This window comes from Populus alba, chromosome 8 (assembly GCF_005239225.2).
Source record: "Populus alba chromosome 8, ASM523922v2, whole genome shotgun sequence".
NCBI lineage: Eukaryota > Viridiplantae > Streptophyta > Magnoliopsida > Malpighiales > Salicaceae > Populus > Populus alba.
The window spans coordinates 1,584,765-1,604,723 of NC_133291.1; the positions used below are offsets into that span (position 1 = coordinate 1,584,765).

Sequence of the window (19,959 nt, forward strand, 5' to 3'; positions counted from 1 at the left end):
AAAACCAAGTTAAATTGTAAAAATTTATTTTCGACCAAATAATCGACACAGGCCAGGTGGGAGCTTTTAAAAATAGACAAGATCAGGGTCCTATCTCTTGACAGGACCAGAGAGGCAGAGAAGACAATAATTAGCATAATATCCTATTATTAAATGTTTTTGAGCTTAAATTATCATCTTCATGTATGGATGTGCATGCCATCTTCTTGTTGTTGCTATATTTTATCTGCAAAAAATGTTAATTGATGTAAAACAAAGAAAATAATCTGACTTCTTGTTTCACCTGAGAGTACTGCAAGTGATTTCGAGCTGCCGACGATGCTTACTTATCATAAACAGAACAAGACAATGCTTCAACTCTTAAAAGCTATGTTCTGTAAATATTTTTTTACTGCAATGCATCTGCACCAAAATAATTACTGGCAATGTAATAATCACTGTTATTAAATCCAGTCCCACCATGTACCTAAGCAATTGACGTCACGTGTTAATTCATAAACTGGTCAAAACCCTTCCTTTTCTTTTCAAAACAACAGCCTTGGCCTCTGTGGTGTAGAGTGACCTGTTCTGTTCATCATCTAGGTATCATTTGACATACCTTGACCTTCTTTTAAAGAATATTCAGATGAAATTATTTAGAAGAAAGCTGGAGGTCATACCAAATACTTAATTATTTGAAAAATATAGAGCAAATAATTATTTAATCCGTGTGTTTTAACAAAATAATTAATTAATTCTAGTGATTTGAAAAATATAACATTGCATCCTTTTATTTTTATTTTCGATCAAGTACATTAATAATGTTTTATTTGCTCAAATTACATTAATTTCAAGTATTTTTATATTTAAAAAAAAAAAAATTGGACCTGCTTCCATGACTCTATCAGCACAGAGCAGGATCTATGCAACAGTAACAGAAAATAATTGGGATAAATCTTCACCTGTAAATATTTCATTCAAGGAAAGAACTTTTCATTAATGGCTTGGAACTTTAAAGGTAGTAAATAAGTAGTGAACCCTAGCCCTCCTCTACAGCAAACCCAGCAATCAAGACTTGCGTTTGTACACGACTTTCATTAAAAGCATAACATACAGAAAGGCCCCGTTGCAAAGTCAGTTTTGAGCAGGAGGGAAAGTGAGTTTGATGGAGCAGCTTTGCACCTTGAAGAAGCCAAACTTGCAACAAAATAAATAATTGTTGGGGGTGTCGACTGTTTTAGGAATCCCCAAGTTCCTCTATGTATCAATGCATCAAAGAATGTTCTGCACATCCATAAACAGATTTTCACTGGTTTTGAAGACTCTCAATGGCCTTTTTCCACTGCCACGCTCTCTGCTTAACATCTTCAAATGACCTTACCTTCTTTGGCTGAAAGAGCACATGATTAAATCAGGAAAATGAAGGGAAAATGCAGAGGGGCGAGGGATGGAGAGAGTGAAGAGATATAAACTGGAGAATAATCCTCTATAGCTGGGATTTTTAATAAGAAAAAAATCAATGTATAATGAAGAGGATCGAAGGGTTATATAGCATGGTGCAGCATAAGTCTTTGAACTCCTACTATCAAACTATTTATGCATTTTCTAAATTTCACGAGTCCAAGGTTTGATGAGGTATCCCAAAAGATTGGAAATGACACTAATTTAGAATGAAAAAGCCGCCAATGATTTCATCAGGGAGATGATTTGGCAAAAGAGGCATACCGTACAGATCTTAAAATGTGAAGGACTTGTAACTTGGACACTCAGGTCATCAGAATTGTCAGACCAAATTATATTTCCCTTCACCATTAACTTCGAAGGGTCCACGTAGATCAACTTTGGCTTGTTGGTAAGGATTAGCTGCACCTTCTTGCTCGTCAGTTTCTGTAATTTCTTCACCATCGAGATCATTACAACAGATTCCCCTGGATCCAAAAACTGTTGCCTGGTAACATGGATATCCTACATGTTAGTCATACTTCCAAATAGTCTTGAAACAAAGGAGGAAAAAGACAAACCAACACTTAAATTTCTCCATTAAAATAACTTCATAGTGGCATTCATTTGAAGCTTTAAGAAGAATGAAGGAAAACAACCAGCACAAGTCATCCTAATAATGCCAACTAAAGATCTTCTCCAGCCCCAGGACTATTCGTTTAGAATGCTTCCAAGAAGCAAGCTGTACCAGCTTTTTAGTAATGTTAAATGGTCAACTTCCTTGAGGTGAAACTGGAAAAATGTGCTCCACTCTTATGTAAACCATTACAGTCAACACAAAAAAAAAAATTCAAATGAATCCAGTATCTCAAGGCATGTCCTCAGTGAGTTCAAAAGATGGTCAATCTTCCTCAAACAATTCCGAGCACAAACTTGGAGGAGTGAAGCAAGGTGCACGAGACAAGGAACACAAGGAACTTAAATCAAACAGTAGTTCTAACTGGTTGGATGGCGGTTAAGCAGAACCATATCCTCTGCACATTCTTCAACAAGAATCTCAAAAAATATATTGCAACAGGTTTACACCGAGAAATTTTGCAAAGCAAAGAATCAGACTTGTTGAGAGAAGCAGAAAAGGGACATATATAAAGGCAGATAATGTGCATAAAGCAAAAGGTGTAAAGCCAATACCATTTAGAATCAAAGGAGTCAATTGAAGCAAGTCTAGTTATGTGTGAAGTTGCTTCAGCAGATGATGAGACTCCAACATTCCCATCATTTTGTGTCATTGAACTGTCACCAATGTGTGTAGGGTTAAATGGAGACCCAGGGTCATGGTCATTGTCACCGGATTGCGCCTGGTACATGAATAACAAAAGAGATAAAAAAATCCAAAGATTATTCGCATGAAGACAAAAAAAACAAAGGAAATTTGAAATCCTTCAGCACATAATATTTTGAAGCAGTGTTGTCGTACCATTGGCTCCAAAACAAGTTTTGGAGGGGTTTCTCCTCTTAAATTCTTCCAGTCAACTCCCTCAAAGAATGGATGATTCTTGAGCACAGCATAACCACCATGTCCAGCACCCGGTCTTCTGCTGGGATCTATATCCTACATGGTTGTAACATTGAAGATCAAAGACCTGAATCACAAACTTCATAAGAGAATATCCGTATCACTTGTAATATTTGGGGCAAAGGGGCAAAAGCTGGCTTCATGAAAATATCCAAATTCAGAGATTATGTTTATTATGTTCCCGGCTCAAGTCTTAAGGATGGTAGAATAGACAACCAAAGGAAAGCATGTGTGCTTTTCCTATCAAGCAAGGTTAAGGTTCTATAAATTTCGCTTTTCATTCCAAGAGAGATCAGCCAACGTGAGTCACCATAAAATGACCTGTCCTTTGTCACTAGTCATGTGCCTCAAAACTGGAATGCGAAAGTATAGCAAGGTTAACATCCAGGCACTCAGTGTTAACCCGAACAACTAGATATTGTAGATGGTAACAACTAAAAGCTTTTTCACTTTGAGGAGCCAAGGTAAAATCTTCTTGAAAGTAAAAGGCTAAATTACAATCTTTTAAGGGGGAAGGAAGGTAACTTTGCCCCAGCCCCCCTTGGATCCATAGGTGCACTCAACAAAGATTGTGCATCCCTACATCTTTAAGCTTGTTACCACTCGTCTAGATCATCCTGAAACCAACCATATAAGATATAGCTGGCTGTACTAAATGGGTTTCCTTGTCATTGTTACTGTGTGATTTTAAATATTTAATGGCCACACTTAATTATAGTCATGATATGAACTGAAAACTTGAATCTGCACATGTTTGTAGTGCAAGTGTTCTTACCATTGACCAAGTAGCAATATTTTTATACATACATATAGAAGAATAGAACAAAAAAGACAAAGGAGAAAGCAGGAACATTCAAAAAACAGCAAGGTAGTACAGAAACAAAAGTTCAACATATGAAAGCTTTGTAGCTTACTAATAAGTGATCAATGAGGTCTCTCGCTTCTTCTGAAAAATAATCTGGAAATCTTAAATCCCGAGCAATAATTCTTTGAAATATAAGCCATTCACTTGCATCTTTGAAAGGAGAAGTCCCTGAAAGCATCTGGTACAAAGTGCAGCCAAGTGCCCACAGGTCATTTCTGTTTGAAAGTGGTCAAAACAGCAAAAAGGTTATCCCCCATACACAAGAAATCATATAAAAAAAAAAGGACCTGGAAATAAGCTCAAACATGAAAAAACACTGTAAAAAACCTAAAACTTATTCCAATTATAACATTAATATGGATTGATTTATGGGAGTCACTTACCCGAAAGTTGCAGGAGAAGAGTTAAGGACTTCTGGAGGGACATACGCAGCTGTTCCCACAAATGTGCAAGCCTTATCGTCTGAGCAGAGGATCAAAAGAAAAAAATTAACCTGCATCTTAAAAAAAAACATAATGAACAGCTGTATATGATAAGTTCTAGTATTACCTGAAGCTGCATTCGGAAGGACAGTGATGCAACTATCCTGCATGGGCTTCACACTTCCAAAATCAGCAATTTTGATGTGTCCGTCTGCAGTAAATAACAAGTTCTCTGGCTGCCATTTAGAAGAGCTTTAGCTTTTCTTGATTTCCAAATAAAAAGAAGAGCAATGAATTAAAAAATTACCTTTATATCCCGATGAATTAATCCCATACTATGTATGTATTCAAGAGCATCCACAACTTCTGCAGCATAAAAGCGAGCTTCGTCCTCTGATAGACGGCCTTTCTGCACATACAATTAAATGGCATAGTATACAATGACAGAGTAGCTAACATGATAAAACACTTGCAGGGTAAAAAGTTTGAAGTCCAGAAGATTCTGCTGAGTGTTATGTGAATCCAGAAATGCACAGGGCATTATGCAATTGCTCTAAAGTGTTTAAAATGCAACTTTTTTTAATAAAAGCTATATAAAAGATTAAAGGCATAGCTTAATTTATATATTCATCCAGAATGGTCTAAAGTTCATAAATAATATAAGAATGCAGAAGAATTCATGATATAACATGAATTTTAAGAGAATTCTTCAAAAAGTTATACTATTGGGTTTCATGATTTCTGAAAAGTTTCTTATTAGGAAAAGCCAAGGCAAATTATACGAGTTACTTTTCCAAAAATTAATAGTTAATAGCAAGGAGTTTTTAATAGGTACTCACTCTGGTTATTTGATCAAAAAGTTCTCCTCCTTCACAGGATTCAAGTGCCATGTCTGCACAGTAGAATCAAAATAGATCGATGTCATATGATAAACCCACTTAAGCAAACTAATCATAGCCACTGTGGTTGCAAAAGAAAAAATATAAAACACGGAGAACAAAAACAGAGAAATTTGGATAGGCTGCTACCCAGATACCTACACAGAGAATAATTATCCTGAAAAGTAAAATATAGACGCACGATTCCTGGATGATCCAATTGATCAAGCACTATGCGTTCTAGCTTCACATAAGCTGTTTTATTTTCTTTGGTGATGAATTTTTTGTCCATGATCTTCAAGGCATATACAATTCCTGTGTCCTTCTTCTTTGCTCTCACTACCTGATAAGTCCATTAGTACGATACTCAGCATTCATCACAAGAAGCTCAAAGGCCAACAATTATAAGCAAGAATGGGCTCCAGGGATATAAGTGTTGGATAATAAACACAACAATATTCATTTTCCGATTGAACATTTGTCAAAAATTCTCACAATATGGCATTTAAGAGAGGGTGAGTGTTCGCTCATTATATGGTGTAACTAAGAAGTCGCCATGCCCTGTATCTCTTCTCCACATCCCATACACTCATTGAAACAATGATGAATACACGTATCTGACAGCAAATAAACATTGTATTGTCACAAAGTAAATACCTAACAAGATTACCAGAAAATGTCCAAAGTTAACAATTCACAATTGCTTGATTTCCTACTCTATAACCATAGCTTAAGATTACGTCCTGAAGAAAAAGGTATGAAGAAGGATATTGCTTCACCATCTCCTCCTCAACAATACTACTACTCTGTCACAACATTGTGAAGCTCTCTTCAATCACCTATAGCATAAGCTAAACCAACCATCCTGCCAACTAGGAGGCACTACTTGTGCCTACAACAGTAGACTGCTGCTCCCAGAGGGAATGAAGTGAACCTCTTAAACTTCTAATTTTCCATTTGGCCGCTGAGAAAAGAAAGGATATCAGCACCAAAACGAACTTGGTGCTAAAATTGAACATTTGTATTTGGTTTTCGTTTTCTCAATAGTGAAGACAGGATCAAGGGTAAGTTACAAAAAAAAATTGCTTATCTTCATTCAACTTCCCCGGGAATCAAACAAAGGAAATTCAATTTCACAGAATCTGTCATCCTTAAAATGAAATTTCTCCCCTGGACCAGAACCAAAAAATTAAACCCATACAACTCGAAAATATACATGTGTTGCTCGTAAATATAAGCTTTAGATTACGAGCTGGAATCAGATAATGATAATACAAACATAGGCTTATAAATCAAAGAAATTGAAACGTTGAATAAGAGATACAAACTTTAATCTTAATGATGACCAAACAAACACAACCCACCAATCTTCAATAACAAAGAAGCAAACCGACAGAGAGCCCACGCGAGAAAAAACCAAAAAAGAAATATCAAACCTTTGAATAAGATCCAACGCCATAGATCTTGCCAAGCTCAAAATCCTGAATAGTGAAATTCTCTTGCGGAGCTCTAAATGCAAAGCTTTTAGATCTCTGCACATTCCCATTATTGTTATTAGATGATGAAGAAGGTGAATTGCTGTTTTGAATCCTCGACTTTGAATCAGGATCCCTCTCCATTTCCAACATTTCTCAATCTATCAAATTATCTCCGCATAGTAGTAACAGTAATAATAATTAAATAATTAAATAAAATAAAATATCCCTATCTCTCTCTCTCTCTAAAAATCTTGGAGGTGGGTTTTTTAAGTCAAGAGAGAGCCCATCAGAATCAGACGGCAAGTTTGAGTCTTTATACTCTCTGATAAAGAAAAGTGAAATGATGTACTTGTGTAAGATTAATTTGAATCATAGAAATACGTGATTATATTTTCTTAGAATATGTGTGTGTATATGTATATATGTTTGCATTGCAGTTGTGAGCTTTAAGGTTGCTGGGGCGATGCAAAAATCTCAAAACACTAGAAAGTGAATGTTGTTATAGTTGAAGGAAAGAGAAGTGAGGGATTTTATCATTGTGTGGAATTTGATGGTGGAGAGGGAGGCATGGAGATTGAAGAGAGAAGAACAGAGGCCCAAAGGATTGAATGATTTTTTTTTTTTTTCTTTTTTTTTTTTCATTCTCTTTTTCTATTTATAGAGAGTCTAGGTTTTTTTTTTTCCCTATATATATAGATTCTTATTTTGTTTTTTTTATTATCATGTTATGTAGATATTTAGACCAGCTTGTGCGTATATCGACTAATCTCACGGGTTTTAAAGTTAACTATCATGTAAATTTTTAATGGTTATTATATTAACAACAATAGAGTTCAAATCTGTGACCATAAGGCGAGCAAATATATTGATTCGAAGTTTTTATTACTAGACCACTTATTAGATAATTAAGTCTTTATTTTATTAAATGATCAATACAATCCATAAATGAAAACTTTATGGTCATAATCATCATCATCATCATGTGAAATCTGGGACATGGGCTTTGATGAATTTGCTGAAATATTGTTGCTTCTATGGGTAAGGTATTATTTATAAAGATTAAATTAAAGTTTTGGATACATTATATATATTTATATTAATATAATGATAGGTAGCCTTTTCTTGTTCTTAAAGATAACTTGAGGTTACAAGTTATTTAAACTCGTTCCTGTATATTTATAAACATATTTTATGATAAGATAATAATTTGAATAGCAAATCTACTACGGGTTATTGCTTTAATAAAATATAAAATATTGGGCAAGCCTAGCTTTCCATTAAGGCAAATGGCATGGGTTATGTGGGATGTCCAGCAACGAATTGGAGGGGAGTTTTTTTTAGTGACAGAGCAAAGGACAGGAACTAGAGAGGCTATTTTCAAATAATTATTTTAATTTAAAGTTTAAGTTATTAATTTATATTATTTTTTAATATAAAATTTTTTAAAACTTGAAATTTATTTAAATTTATATTATTTTTTATTTAAATTAAATAAATTTAAATTCATAATCATTTAATTATTAAAATTCTAATTATCATAATTTAAAAATTTTTAATTATTAATCAATATTTTAAAATATAATTTATATTATTTTCTAAAAAATAAGAATATAAAGCATTACTACTTGTTTGTCAGTTTTCATACGATTTGTAGAGTAAAAATGTTTTTTTTCCTTCTTGTATATTATTATCACACATTTCATAGAGTTAAAACTATTTATGTTCCCGTGCTGGTTTGAAAAATTGAACAGGGAGGATCACATTTTTTTTCCTTCCCCCCGTTGACAAGACCAAGGACAGAGTAAAACAAAACAAGAGGAGAAAATAACTAGATAACATGGTCAATTCATCAAGAATTATAGCTTTTGATTTTAAAATGTTTTTAAAATTATTTTTTACTTGAAAAAAAAATTACTTTTTAGGTTTTTTAAAATTATTTTGATATGTTAATATCAAAAATAAAATAAAAAATATATTTTTAATTAAATATATTTTTAAAAAATATTATCCATGATACCAACATACTTATACGTACCACAAAGGAATTGTCTTCGGACCAAACAATGTTCAGTTTTCTTGTACAAGTCAAAGGGAATGATCATTAATTTGTAGTTAGAAAAAGACAAGTAAATGGCCACGAATATACCAACCAATATATATATATATATATTTGAAATGTAACAGATATTATTTTTAAAAATATGTTTATTAAAAATATATTAAAATAATATTTTTTTTATTTTTTAAAAATTATGTTTTGCAACACATTAACAATAACCTGTGAGACCATTCTTAGTTTGGTCAATGTGCTAGGAGAAACACAAAAAATTAACAACACTGATAATTAAAGACTCTCAGCTGGGGCTTGGGGGCAGGAGACAGCTCATACAAGATTACTGCTACGAGAAATTAATACATGGATTAAGACATAGAATTGTCATAGTTTTATAATTGATTATTGTTAATATTATCGAAAATCCTCCTCAGATAATTTCTTAAAAATCTCAACCATAGAATTTTCAGAGAGTGATTTTAAAATAAAGTCTCTATAAAATTAGCAAATCTTTTTAATTCAAGAGGAGTATCAAGCATGGGTGTCGCTTTTTTGGAGAAAAAAATCATATGCGAAAATAGCTGCGCTGTGTTCCCTGTCACAGATACATATTTGTGTTGTTGAAATTAATAATCCTAGATTTATTTTAAATGGATTCTCAATCTAGTTTACTGAATCTTTATCCACGCCCCAAATTCCCTAATAAGTAACGAAACAAGCATGGCTAAAACATTTAATTTTCTTGCTGTTTGTGCGTGCGCAGATGCATGCATACATGCATTAACGGTACAAGTTTTTTTTTTTTTTTTTTTTGAAGGCCAACGAGCCCTGTTGGCTCAGTGCGCACCCATGCCTCTCTCAGTCTCTCTGAGAGGATCTGATTCGAGGCCCTTTGGGATAATTGGGGACTTGCCATCAATCTGGAAGCAATGATAATTTTGGATAAAGGTGGTCTAATCATGTCACAACCAGCTAGCCATTTGACTGGATACCTTTACATCATCAATTTGACCAGGACGGGCAAGGAGGTGCCAGTAAATTGGAAAGTGCAAGGCCACCTGTGCATAAATGGTAGGCCCCAAACGCGTGCAAGCTGCACATTTTTGTGTGAGTTGTGGTCCTGGTTTAAGGGCTGCTTACGGGAGTGGTTGCAGTGGTGGTTCATTTTGGTCTTGTGGGCTCACCAATTGAATCAGACAGAGACTTTAGCCCATGTCTGTCCTGGTGGTCGATGACATGTATATTCCCTCGATCACACCATGCATGTCATTTTCATCTCCACATGAGGAAAATGATGTCCTAAGCTATCAATCATACTGCCCATGCATGCACGTGGACAAGAGACACCAGCATGAATACCAGGCGAATGATTCACTTCTGCTCGTTTCCTTTTCTTGTTTTCTTTTTGAAAGTTCGAGGAAAGAGTCTTGGTTCTTGGCACGTACGTGGTTTGTGAACAGCTCATGAAATGATCTTGGCGCAAAGAATAAACTGTGGTTGATATTCTGTATGTGTACTCGACGAATTCTGGGGATCAATTCAAGAACACTGAAATTCGCACCCATGACCAGATCAATGGCCTATATATCATACATAATGGAAACCACATGTGTTTGATGGACTGGATAATCACACCGATGGTCTGAATCTGGACAATTACACAAACCCAACTGCAAATGGTGTTTCTATTGACACAGTTCGAAGCTTGATACTGGTAATGAAGGTCATGCTTTTGAGAAAAGTTACTGTCTGAAGATTTCATTAAACCAGTTTCACGTATACAATCACCTCAACCAGTTGATTGATCATTCCCACTAATTCAAGATCCACTGCAAGGATTGGGACATGACACCACCACCTTTTTTTTTTTTTGCGTTCCATAAGAAGCCTGTGTTATTCAAAAGCAGCATTGGATCTGAAAGCCTTTAGCTATATTTTGGCATAACTCCCAACTTCAAGCACCATTCTTGACGGATCACGGGCCCTACATGTACCTTGTCTGACGAAAATCCCTGATGCCCTGAACCACTGTTTCGCATCTGAGATGGGTTCTCGGGGGTGAAGCTCTGTTGCTTTTGGCCTTGAGTTGTCTTTGCCTCTGCAATTTATCCCTGTGAGAAAAACATGAGCCCTTCAAAGTGCATCGCCAGTCCAAGGTAATCAATTAACCCCTTTCAGTTTGAGACTTTCAGTTGAACCTTCAAAAGACCAACATCTCCAGTCCAGCATCACTGAATCGTAATCGATTACCATGTCTCCAGCAAAGGCGGAGGTATGTTAAAGGTTTGGGTGAGCTATACCTAGATTAAGATTTTATTAATATTTTTGATTAGTTTTATATATAAAAAAAAATTATAATTCTTGATTAAGTTATCAAAATATTTTGAAAATTTGTGTGGAACCTTCTAATAAGATATTTTAGCTAAGGTTAAAATTTTAGAATTTTTGGAGAAATTCAGAAATTTAATGAAAAATTATAATTTGACCAATTTTACGTTATTGAAAATAATTTTGAATCCGATAATTTGAGCTGAAATTTTACAAGAAATATTAAAATATATTAAATAAAATCTGGTTAAAATTTTAAGATAAACAAAGCTCAGTAGTGCTAACAAAAAAAAATATCAAATAAAAGTAAAACGACTCATTAAGGATAAAATAGTTATTTGTCATTAAAAAATAAAAAAAATTAATTTTTCCTTCCTTTTATATGTTGCTGACTAGGCAGAAGCAGAATAGAAAAGGAAAGAAAAGAAATGGCAAGAGAAAAAAGTAAGGGAAAAACAAAACAAAAAATCCAAAGAAAAAAAGTAAGAAAAATTTAGAGAATGGTTATAAAACATTAATCTAAAAAATAAGAAAGAGTCAAGTGAATGAATGAATAATTGAGAGAGAAAAAAGTTTAATTATTTTGTTTTTTAGTTGATATGAAATTGTTATTTTATCCCAGTTAAAAGATTTTTACAATATCAAATTAGATTCAATTATAGATGAATTATATTCCTCCAAACATTAAAAAATATAACTTCAATAATGGATTTATTTTTATTTACATTTTAATTTTATATACTTTTAATTTTATTTTTTTTATTTTTTAAATAATATTTTTGAATTAAAACTTTGTTGTTAATTTTAAAAATTCATGAATATAAATTAATAATTAATCTTAAAAAAAATTATATATTTATTTAATAATCCGACAGAAAAAATTCTTGGCTCGCCTTTGACTTCAGCTGACCAATGATCTTCAGTTTGCAGTGGTTGGAGCTTACCTTTCACGTGTATCTTTTTCCCTTGGATAAATGGAAAATACAAACACAATTCTCAAAGAGAAAAATCTGAGACAGAAGGGAAGAGTTTCATGTTTGCCAAGAAGTATATATCTGATAACTTTCATTAAGAACTCAAGGAAGAAAAAACTGGATTGCGCTAATGTACAAATCCCAAAACAACTCTGATGAAAAGGTAATAACACGATGAACTAATTTACATCCTGCCATACAAAGATATCGAAGCTAAAAGTTCCCCAACAGAAAAATCTTCACAGGAGGGGTGAGACCTAGAGATTGCGACGACAAGAATTTACCGTGAGATCAAGAGATGATGAACAGAGATTGAAGAAAATGCAAGCGAGCTGCTATCAAGTTTAGGTATCACTATAAATCCCAACCATCCTTACGCCCATCAAATTCCCACTTTCGGCCAGCTATACTTCCATACATCTGTGAAAATTTCAGGAGACAATTACTTCTTATCTTGTAATGCACATTTGTATTCCTGCTAATTGCAACCCCAGAGAATTTCGATGTGTCTATTGCCCATGCTGGTCTCACATACTCAACAGTCTGGGAGGAGCTTGCATTTGCATACAAGTAATTCAAAAGCACATCCTCGCAGTTAAAGTATCTATCTACTAGTTCCCTTCCTGCCTTGGCTTCTTTGCTCCAGTACCTCTCAAAAGCTACTGTATGGTCCATGAAAGCTGCCCCCGTAAGAATCATGTTATAACCTTTATGACGCCGGGCATACTTCTCGCCCCTATACTTCAATGGACTACCACTAATGAGTCGAGGATAGAAGCCAACAATTCGATCCGGGTGTTGACGCCATACATTGAATCCCCGTTCAATATCGTCACAAGTCATCATTATATCATCATCAAGCTCAAGAACAGCTCGGGTTTTAAGCATTGGATCTCTCTTGAACCGATTGTTCAGGGAGTTTTGGTCTTCTACTCTGATCCAAACAGGCACTGCTGAGTCTAGATCACTTGATCTGGGAGGTCTGCCCTTGTTCCAAACCACGATAATCTCTTTAACTGAAGAACACCTTGAATAATGTTTCACATACATTTTCAAATTCCAGAGCCGCGCATCATAGGTCATCGTCAATAAAGTGAACTGAGAGTAGTGACCATTTAATGGATAAGCTTCTTCAGCATCATTGCCTCCATAGAAATATTTAACACCTGTGCACATTAATGCAACTCCAACCACAATAGTTACAGCTAACACCAATTTTCCAGCCCAAGTATAAAGTTTTATTTTTCCTCGAACACACAAGGGAACTCTGTTCAGTCGGCTGCAAAACCGTCTCACCTTTGAAGAAAACAAATTTGACCTTTCGCGACCCAAGAGAGCATTATTTCTCTTCCCCGAGTAGTTAGCACACCAGCTGAGAGGAATAATGCACTTTACTGCTCCAAGTAGCACACCCAATACTACAGCAACAACAGTGACAGCTGCAAGTGAAGCCGAGCCAAGAATAAAGCGATGGACAGGATCTCCTGAAGGCACGCGATCTCCATCCATAACAGCTATCCATTTACCAGAACTTAGATGCTGCACGTCTAGATGATGATAGCGTGCACCATTCCAAGCATTGCGTCCCTTATTGGGCTCTTCAAATCCCAGGGGAACTTCAACTTCTTTGTAATCATCCTTGGTAATAACTTCCACCTTGAAGATACGAACTCGTCGCCCATATGTTTCACCACAGTCTTGACCAACACGATAAAGGTTTCCATCATACACAAATGGTCTGCCTCCATTTCTAGCTCCCACACTCTTGTCAACATTATAAATGGGGTTCTTCTTGTGTGGTTTCCAAGGACCAAATGGTGAGCTACTATACCAAATTTCCAGCTGCCCATTCCTCCTGGTTCCAAAACCACTGTGATCTGAACCAAAAAGCCAATATATTCCAGCATGATTAATGATAAAAGAATCAACTAGGGGCTTTTTTATAAGAACCTTCTCCAGTGTCCACTGCAATGGAAAATTAAGTGCTAGATAAAGGCGAAGTTCCCCTTTCTGGCTGCTCTCAGGCATCATATATATCTGCAAGAAACAGTAATAAAGGAAACGATTCAAGCTGCATGCCAACAGTAACAGCAGTTAGATTTTTTTTTCTTTCCAGCTAATCAAATTGCTGTTGATTACCAAGCTAGTTTTCCAAGTTAGTTTGCAAGTATTGGTTGGTCCAGTACTCATGTTATGTACAGGACCTCCAGGATAAACAGTTTACAAGTGACCAGTTGTAGGTGCATGATTGCTTGCAAAGAAATAGTTATCTTACTTGACCAAGGTAGTTGAATACATAGGGATAAGATAGATGCCAGTCCTCATCCAAGGCAATGCCCAATTGTTGCCATGTCGCTCCCTTGTCCGTACTCTTTGCAACTGCAATATCTCCTTGCATGGTAATTGAATTCTTTGTTTCATAGAATAGGAAAAGCGTATCCCCCTGCTCAATTCAATATAAGTAGACATACAAGATTGATTTAAGATAGGGAGCTACCATGATAAAAGAACTTCTGACACTTAACAGATTATTTCAAGAACAGCATGCTAGAAAGTAAAGAATTTGGTCTTGGGTGAAATACAAAGTTCTTAGACAGCCATGTGCATGCGTGTGCACACAAAAACACAGCCCATACCATATGAGAGCACTAAACAGTGTAGGAGACTTACAATTTGAATCCTGCAGTTTGATGCTTAAAATCAGACTGACCACAGCAAAATATATCTAGGGAGTTTTAAAATCTAAGCTAAAACTTTTGCTTTTGGTGGATTTCCTCGCAATTTTGCTTCAAAATGGAAAATAGCCCAAATTAAATAAAATAAAAAATGGTCAAAATCCCCTGCTTCATAAATACCCATACTTCAAGCTAAATTTACGATGCTAAAGGTATACAGTGATCTCATCCTTGCATGTAACAGTTAGAAAAATTTGAAGCAACAAAGCAGCTAAAGAGCACTGTAACTTCTCTCCGGAAAAAAAAATCCCTGCACCCACTCCTCCCAAGAAAATAAATCATGTTGGTCCCAAATCACCTAGAAATATCTTAGATTTTAGCAGTAAATATTTTTGAAAATAAAACCACGAGATATCCCGTTAACTAATCTCCAGCATAAAACAATTAACACTATGTTCACCATAAGTCATATCCACAAGCAAGAAGCACCCATAAGGCAGAGATGGAACAATTATTAGGCATTGATACTGTTCGCAAAATGCTTTCTAACCCAGAAAGGGCTTTCTGCCTGCATCTGCAGATTTCTATAAAGGGCTTCCCCTGACCACAAAATTCATCTTTATCTATCCTCATCTTTTCTTACAAATGCTTATCCTCAGAGCTTTCATCAAGCCATTTAAGTAGGATTTAGAAAACATGACACGGAAAGTATAAAGATGAACGCTTGTACCAGAGTCTGGATTACAGCATTGAGCTCCCTATCTCTAACCATGGGGTTGCTTGAGATAACTAAAATAACAGTAAACCCACAAGTTATTGGCCCTTAAGACATCAGAGCAGTGGCACAGGTTTGGTCTCTTTCACCAATTTGCAAAATGCATTGCTGACTTTTCTGTCACAGGCCCCTGACTATTTACATGCTCAATGACCAATGATAAGCATATTCATAACACACACACACACACACCCTCCTTACATTTGCAGATTGGAGAAGCAAGAACTTGCAGCTCTCATTCCAGACATGAAAACACCAAATGCCAGATAGAAAAGGGCAAAGATAAGATTTAAATATAGTTTTCATTGGTACTATTACCAAGTTCCTAAATGCAATAACTGAACATTTAGACATTCGATAAAAAAGCAAACAAAGCAATAACAAAAGTTACACACACAAAACCAGAAGAGATTTCTGAAAAATTATCAAAATGAATCCATTTAATAAAATAATTACCTGAACATAAAGAAAAGGATCGGCAACAAAATTACTGGGGAAATTAGCATCGGAAAGCGAGGCACAAGTGACAACAGGGTTAGCAACCGGCCATGCCGCACCCTCATCTCTCCATTCATTCACCTGTTGCCCATTTCCACCAATTAATCAGAATCACCGCAGGTTGATGATACAACTCAATATATGCATATGGAAGAAAAAAATAAAAAAATTCACCATCATCCCACGAGCAAGAAATGAAAAAAAAAATTAAACTGAAAGAATAAAAAAATTATTCAAGAACAGTAAATAAACCAATAAATTCTAACATGAATGAGAAAGAGTATAAAAGCAAAGAACTTGCAATTTCGAAACAGCCATTGATAAAAAAAAAAAAGAAAAAAAAAAAAGAAAAAAAAAAAGAAAATACTTGACTGAAAAAAACAAAAGCAACACATCAAGACAACATGCAACTTGATGACATCCACTGGACGAAAAAAGTAAGAAATACGCCACTAAAACCTACTTTACAAAAGGCAAAGACTAGTCACTAGACCCAAACATCAATCAAAACCCCATAAACACAGGTGAAAATACAATCACAGTCATTCTCTGCTAATACATAAATGTGAACAAAACAGGTAAAAAAATACTAAAAAAATAAAAATAAAATAATGGTGTAAGGAAAAAAAAACTTACAGCTTCAATTGGTTTGAGAGAGAAAGGAGAATCACCGTAAAAAACACCAATAGACCAAGAACCCTCGTTGTCTTCTTGACAACCAAGCGAGTGTAACCCAACACCAACATTTGTGCTACGTGAATAAGGTTTACTAAACACGAGCCAACCATAAAACATACCAATAGATCCATACAAGACCAAACACCCCAAAAAGAACATAAAACCGGAGGAAAATACAAGAGAAACCAATCTTTGGTGCAACAAATTGTGATGATTTTGTTGCGGCTGCTGCTGTTGTTGATGATTCCCAAATTTCCATCTACACCAACACCTCAAGCTCATGTCACAACAGTTACAAGTTGTTGCTGTTGTTGTTCCATTGGAGCCATTCCCACCAGCCTCGTAAACACCCATAATTGAATGATTATTTGCAAGTTTAGGCAAACCCCAGGTGGAAAAATTGAAACTTTAGAATCATAACATTGGTTTTCTTCTTTAAATAAAAGCTTGTGGCTTTGCAAGAGAAGGAGGTTCCTTCAAAGGACCCTTTTTATGGGGTTTTGTGGGTAATGCTTTTCTTTTCTTTTCTTTTCTTCTTTTTGGTTTTTATAATGTTGTTGTTTTATGCTTTCGTTATTGGGATTGTCGTTCGTGCACTTATTTTAGAGAGAGAGAGAGAGCGGTAGTGGTGGTGGCAGAAGTTTTTGTTTTTTTGGTTTTGAATTTGGGGTTCGGAATTTGTGTTGTGTGCATGGAAAGGGTAACAAAGGCTTCTTTATAGATAGTGTATGTCCATGTAGTGGAATAGGAGACTTCGTTGTCCTTCTAGAGAGAGGAAATTTCATGGGGCTCGTTCAGTGATAAAGGATATGCGTGGCTGCGAATTTTGGAGAGTTGAGTCCACTCGCGGCTTTTGGTGACAAGTGTGAGGGTTAAGATTTGGCATGTGGAAAGTTATTGAGATATAAGAGGTGATTACTTCCTTGTAAGTTAAGGAAAAACTGTCACGGCAGGGTAAAGGGTAAAACTTTATTAGACTAAAAAGAAATTCGTATGAATATTAAAAAAGAAATCTCTACTTTTTTAGCATTAAAAAAGAGATTCCATGATCAGAGTGGAACTTGATCGAGATAATAGTTACAATTTTATAAATATTAAAGCTTTTACCTTTGGTAAGAGTAAAGTATAAATTAATTAAAATTAAGTTTTTTATTTGGTATTTTAAACCAAAAAAACCGTGAATCAAAACTATATTCCTTTGTTGATGCATTTCAGAGCTTCCACGCAATCCGATTCCATAATAATCCGATTAAAAATCCATATCCAAAGCCAAAGGGAAGTCCTTGCCAGATGCCACTTGATTCAGCCGTCGTCTTAGTGGTGAAAACCAGAAACCCAGTTTCCAAAGGAATCCCGGATAATTAAGATCACCACGGCCCGGTTTACCAGGTCAGCCATGCCTGAGTCAGCCGATTGATTTGGGAGATCCTCGACGTGAGCATGAAGACTACGTTTGCCATCAATTTGAATTTTTTTTATTTTTTTTTTTTTTTTTTGTTAAAATTGAATGTGGTTTGTATTTTTTAGATCGTTTTGATGTACTGATATCAAAAATAATTTTTTAAAATATAAAAAAATATTACTGACATTCATTTCGCACGAAAAATTATTTAAAAAGCAACCACTACCACACTGCCAAACACACTTAAAATCCGAGCTTCAAGAAAAAAAATATTTTAAAAAGTTATTATTAATATAATATTAAATAAAAACTTTATGTACAGATAATAATCAAAGAGGATTTACATGCCATTTTAAAAACATCTAATAAATATATAATAAGAATAAACGATTTACATTATTTTTCAGCAATCTACTAATAGCTCACTATCACTAATTAATAACCTGATGCCCGTTTTTTCATATAAAAAACTGAAGGATGATTAGTTAGCAAATCTACATGAGATTTTTATGACAATAAAAGAAATTCTTGAAGAGGAAGGGAAAAAGGAAACAAAATTCCTAAACAAAAAAAAATACGATACGAAAACACCACAAAACATTGCTATATAAAAATAAACTTAAAATAAATAAAAATGAAATAAAGGAAGAAAAAAATACCATTGGATGTGAACTTAAATTCGACTGGACCACAAAGTAATAGTTTCAAACTTTTTTGTTTATGTGGATGTTCGGGTCAGCTTGTGCATATCATGACTAATCTCACGGTTCACTGAACATCTTGCAAACTCAGTGAGAATGTAAGGCACCGTGGGGGTAACAACATGTACAATAAAATTTCAACTCAAAATACAAAGAAAAAAAATAAATCCTTTTAATCACTAGATGAAGAACTAAGTGCTTCAAACTTGAATTGCTGAAAGCAAGTCCTTCTTGTCAATTGTAAAATGGATTCATGGGATCAGTTTTTTTCATTGGAAAAGACAGCTGGAGCACGTCCCCTGCTGTTCAAATTCAAATTTTCTTTTCTTCTTTTGTTACAGTTCTGTACAAATTTACTGTTCTTTACTTTTTGTTTAAATGGGCAGCCTTCTCTTGGCATTTTGTGTGCGTGTAAATATTTTTTTTTTTAAAAAAAAACGAGGAGTGTAAGGAGAAAATGGCACGAGAAAGGGGCAGGCGGTTTCAGAGATTCTACGGCTTTTGCACTCGCGGAGATTAGGTCTTATTAACTAATCGCATGCTTTGGATGACACGTTTGCCAGGTGGACCCGAGAAGTACAGCGGGTGAGCTCAGCTGCGCGTGGATTTTTTCTTTCCGTGCGGCGGGGATTAGGTCGTGGTCTGATGTTTTGAAGTGCAGGGCTTGTTTGGATGACGATGAACATGTTTGGTAAAGAAGGGGTGGGTAGGAATTAAATTAGTAGCTGGAATTTTAGGGATTAGGGGTTTATGGCTGAATCTAACGAGGGGCCCAGGGTCTTAATTAATTTGCACTTCTAGAAAAAAGGGAAGCAGCAAAGTTGATAAATACTCATTGCTGTGGTTTTTTTCCATGAACGGCATGTTAATTTCTGCATTTTAAAAATATTTTAAATATTTTAATTTTTTTTATTAATTTTAAATTAATATATTTTTTGTATTTTTAAATTATTTTGATATACTAATATCAAAAATAATTTTTAAAAAAAAAAAAAATTATTAACATATATTTTAATATAACAAATTATTTAAAAAACAATTACCATTGGTGTTAATTAATTATGCCATTTTCTTTATCACAACAAGTTACAATGCTTCGAGGAAATATATTCCGTTAGACTCTCGCGAACTCTATATAGAAACAAAACAAATAGGCTCTCTCTCTCTCTCTCTCTCTCTATATATATATATATATATATATATATATTTTCAAAGTCTTGCAAAACAAAGATTTGAA

General features: G+C 34.8%; 2 protein-coding genes across 3 annotated transcripts; both read right to left on the reverse strand.

Annotated features, from left to right (window-relative positions):
* Positions 1-936: 936 nt before the first annotated feature.
* Positions 937-7,189, reverse strand: LOC118060305 (3-phosphoinositide-dependent protein kinase 2). 2 transcript variants are annotated; one of them, XM_035073522.2, is made up of 12 exons: positions 6,597-6,732; positions 5,656-6,330; positions 5,323-5,503; positions 5,122-5,174; positions 4,590-4,691; positions 4,410-4,518; positions 4,244-4,322; positions 3,910-4,075; positions 2,897-3,031; positions 2,611-2,777; positions 1,705-1,927; positions 937-1,369 (listed from the first exon to the last, which is right to left on the reverse strand). In XM_035073522.2, the coding sequence occupies exons 2-12, from the start codon at positions 5,689-5,691 to the stop codon at positions 1,286-1,288; spliced, it is 1,335 nt and encodes a 444-aa protein (XP_034929413.1). In that variant the 5' UTR covers positions 5,692-6,330; positions 6,597-6,732; the 3' UTR covers positions 937-1,285. The 2 variants fall into 2 exon arrangements, with proteins under 2 accessions (XP_034929413.1, XP_034929412.1); XM_035073521.2 differs by lacking the exon at positions 5,656-6,330 and having other exon boundaries at positions 6,597-7,189.
* Positions 7,190-12,037: 4,848 nt separating this feature from the next.
* LOC118060304 (glucosamine inositolphosphorylceramide transferase 1) lies at positions 12,038-17,351 on the reverse strand. The gene is made up of 4 exons (XM_035073520.2): positions 16,578-17,351; positions 15,900-16,022; positions 14,269-14,436; positions 12,038-14,030 (listed from the first exon to the last, which is right to left on the reverse strand). Exons 1-4 carry the CDS (start codon positions 16,971-16,973, stop codon positions 12,348-12,350), a joined length of 2,370 nt encoding a protein of 789 aa, XP_034929411.1. The 5' UTR covers positions 16,974-17,351; the 3' UTR covers positions 12,038-12,347.
* Between the last annotated feature and the right edge of the window lie 2,608 nt (positions 17,352-19,959).

Bases quoted from the DNA above. Each gene is read 5' to 3' on its own strand.
- LOC118060305 (XM_035073521.2), bottom strand. From the start codon at position 6,788: ATGTTGGAAATGGAGAGGGATCCTGATTCAAAGTCGAGGATTCAAAAC. The intron at 5,175-5,322 runs GTAGGTATCTGG...TCTACTGTGCAG, and splicing joins TCAGGATAATTATTCTCTGT to ACATGGCACTTGAATCCTGT. The intron at 4,519-4,589 runs GTAATTTTTTAA...TCTAAATGGCAG, and splicing joins TAATTCATCGGGATATAAAG to CCAGAGAACTTGTTATTTAC.
- LOC118060304 (XM_035073520.2), bottom strand. From the start codon at position 16,973: ATGGGTGTTTACGAGGCTGGTGGGAATGGCTCCAATGGAACAACAACA. The intron at 14,437-15,899 runs GTAATTATTTTA...TGAATTGAGCAG, and splicing joins ATCCTTTTCTTTATGTTCAG to GGGGATACGCTTTTCCTATT. The intron at 14,031-14,268 runs GTAAGATAACTA...TGTTTCTTGCAG, and splicing joins TATTCAACTACCTTGGTCAA to ATATATATGATGCCTGAGAG.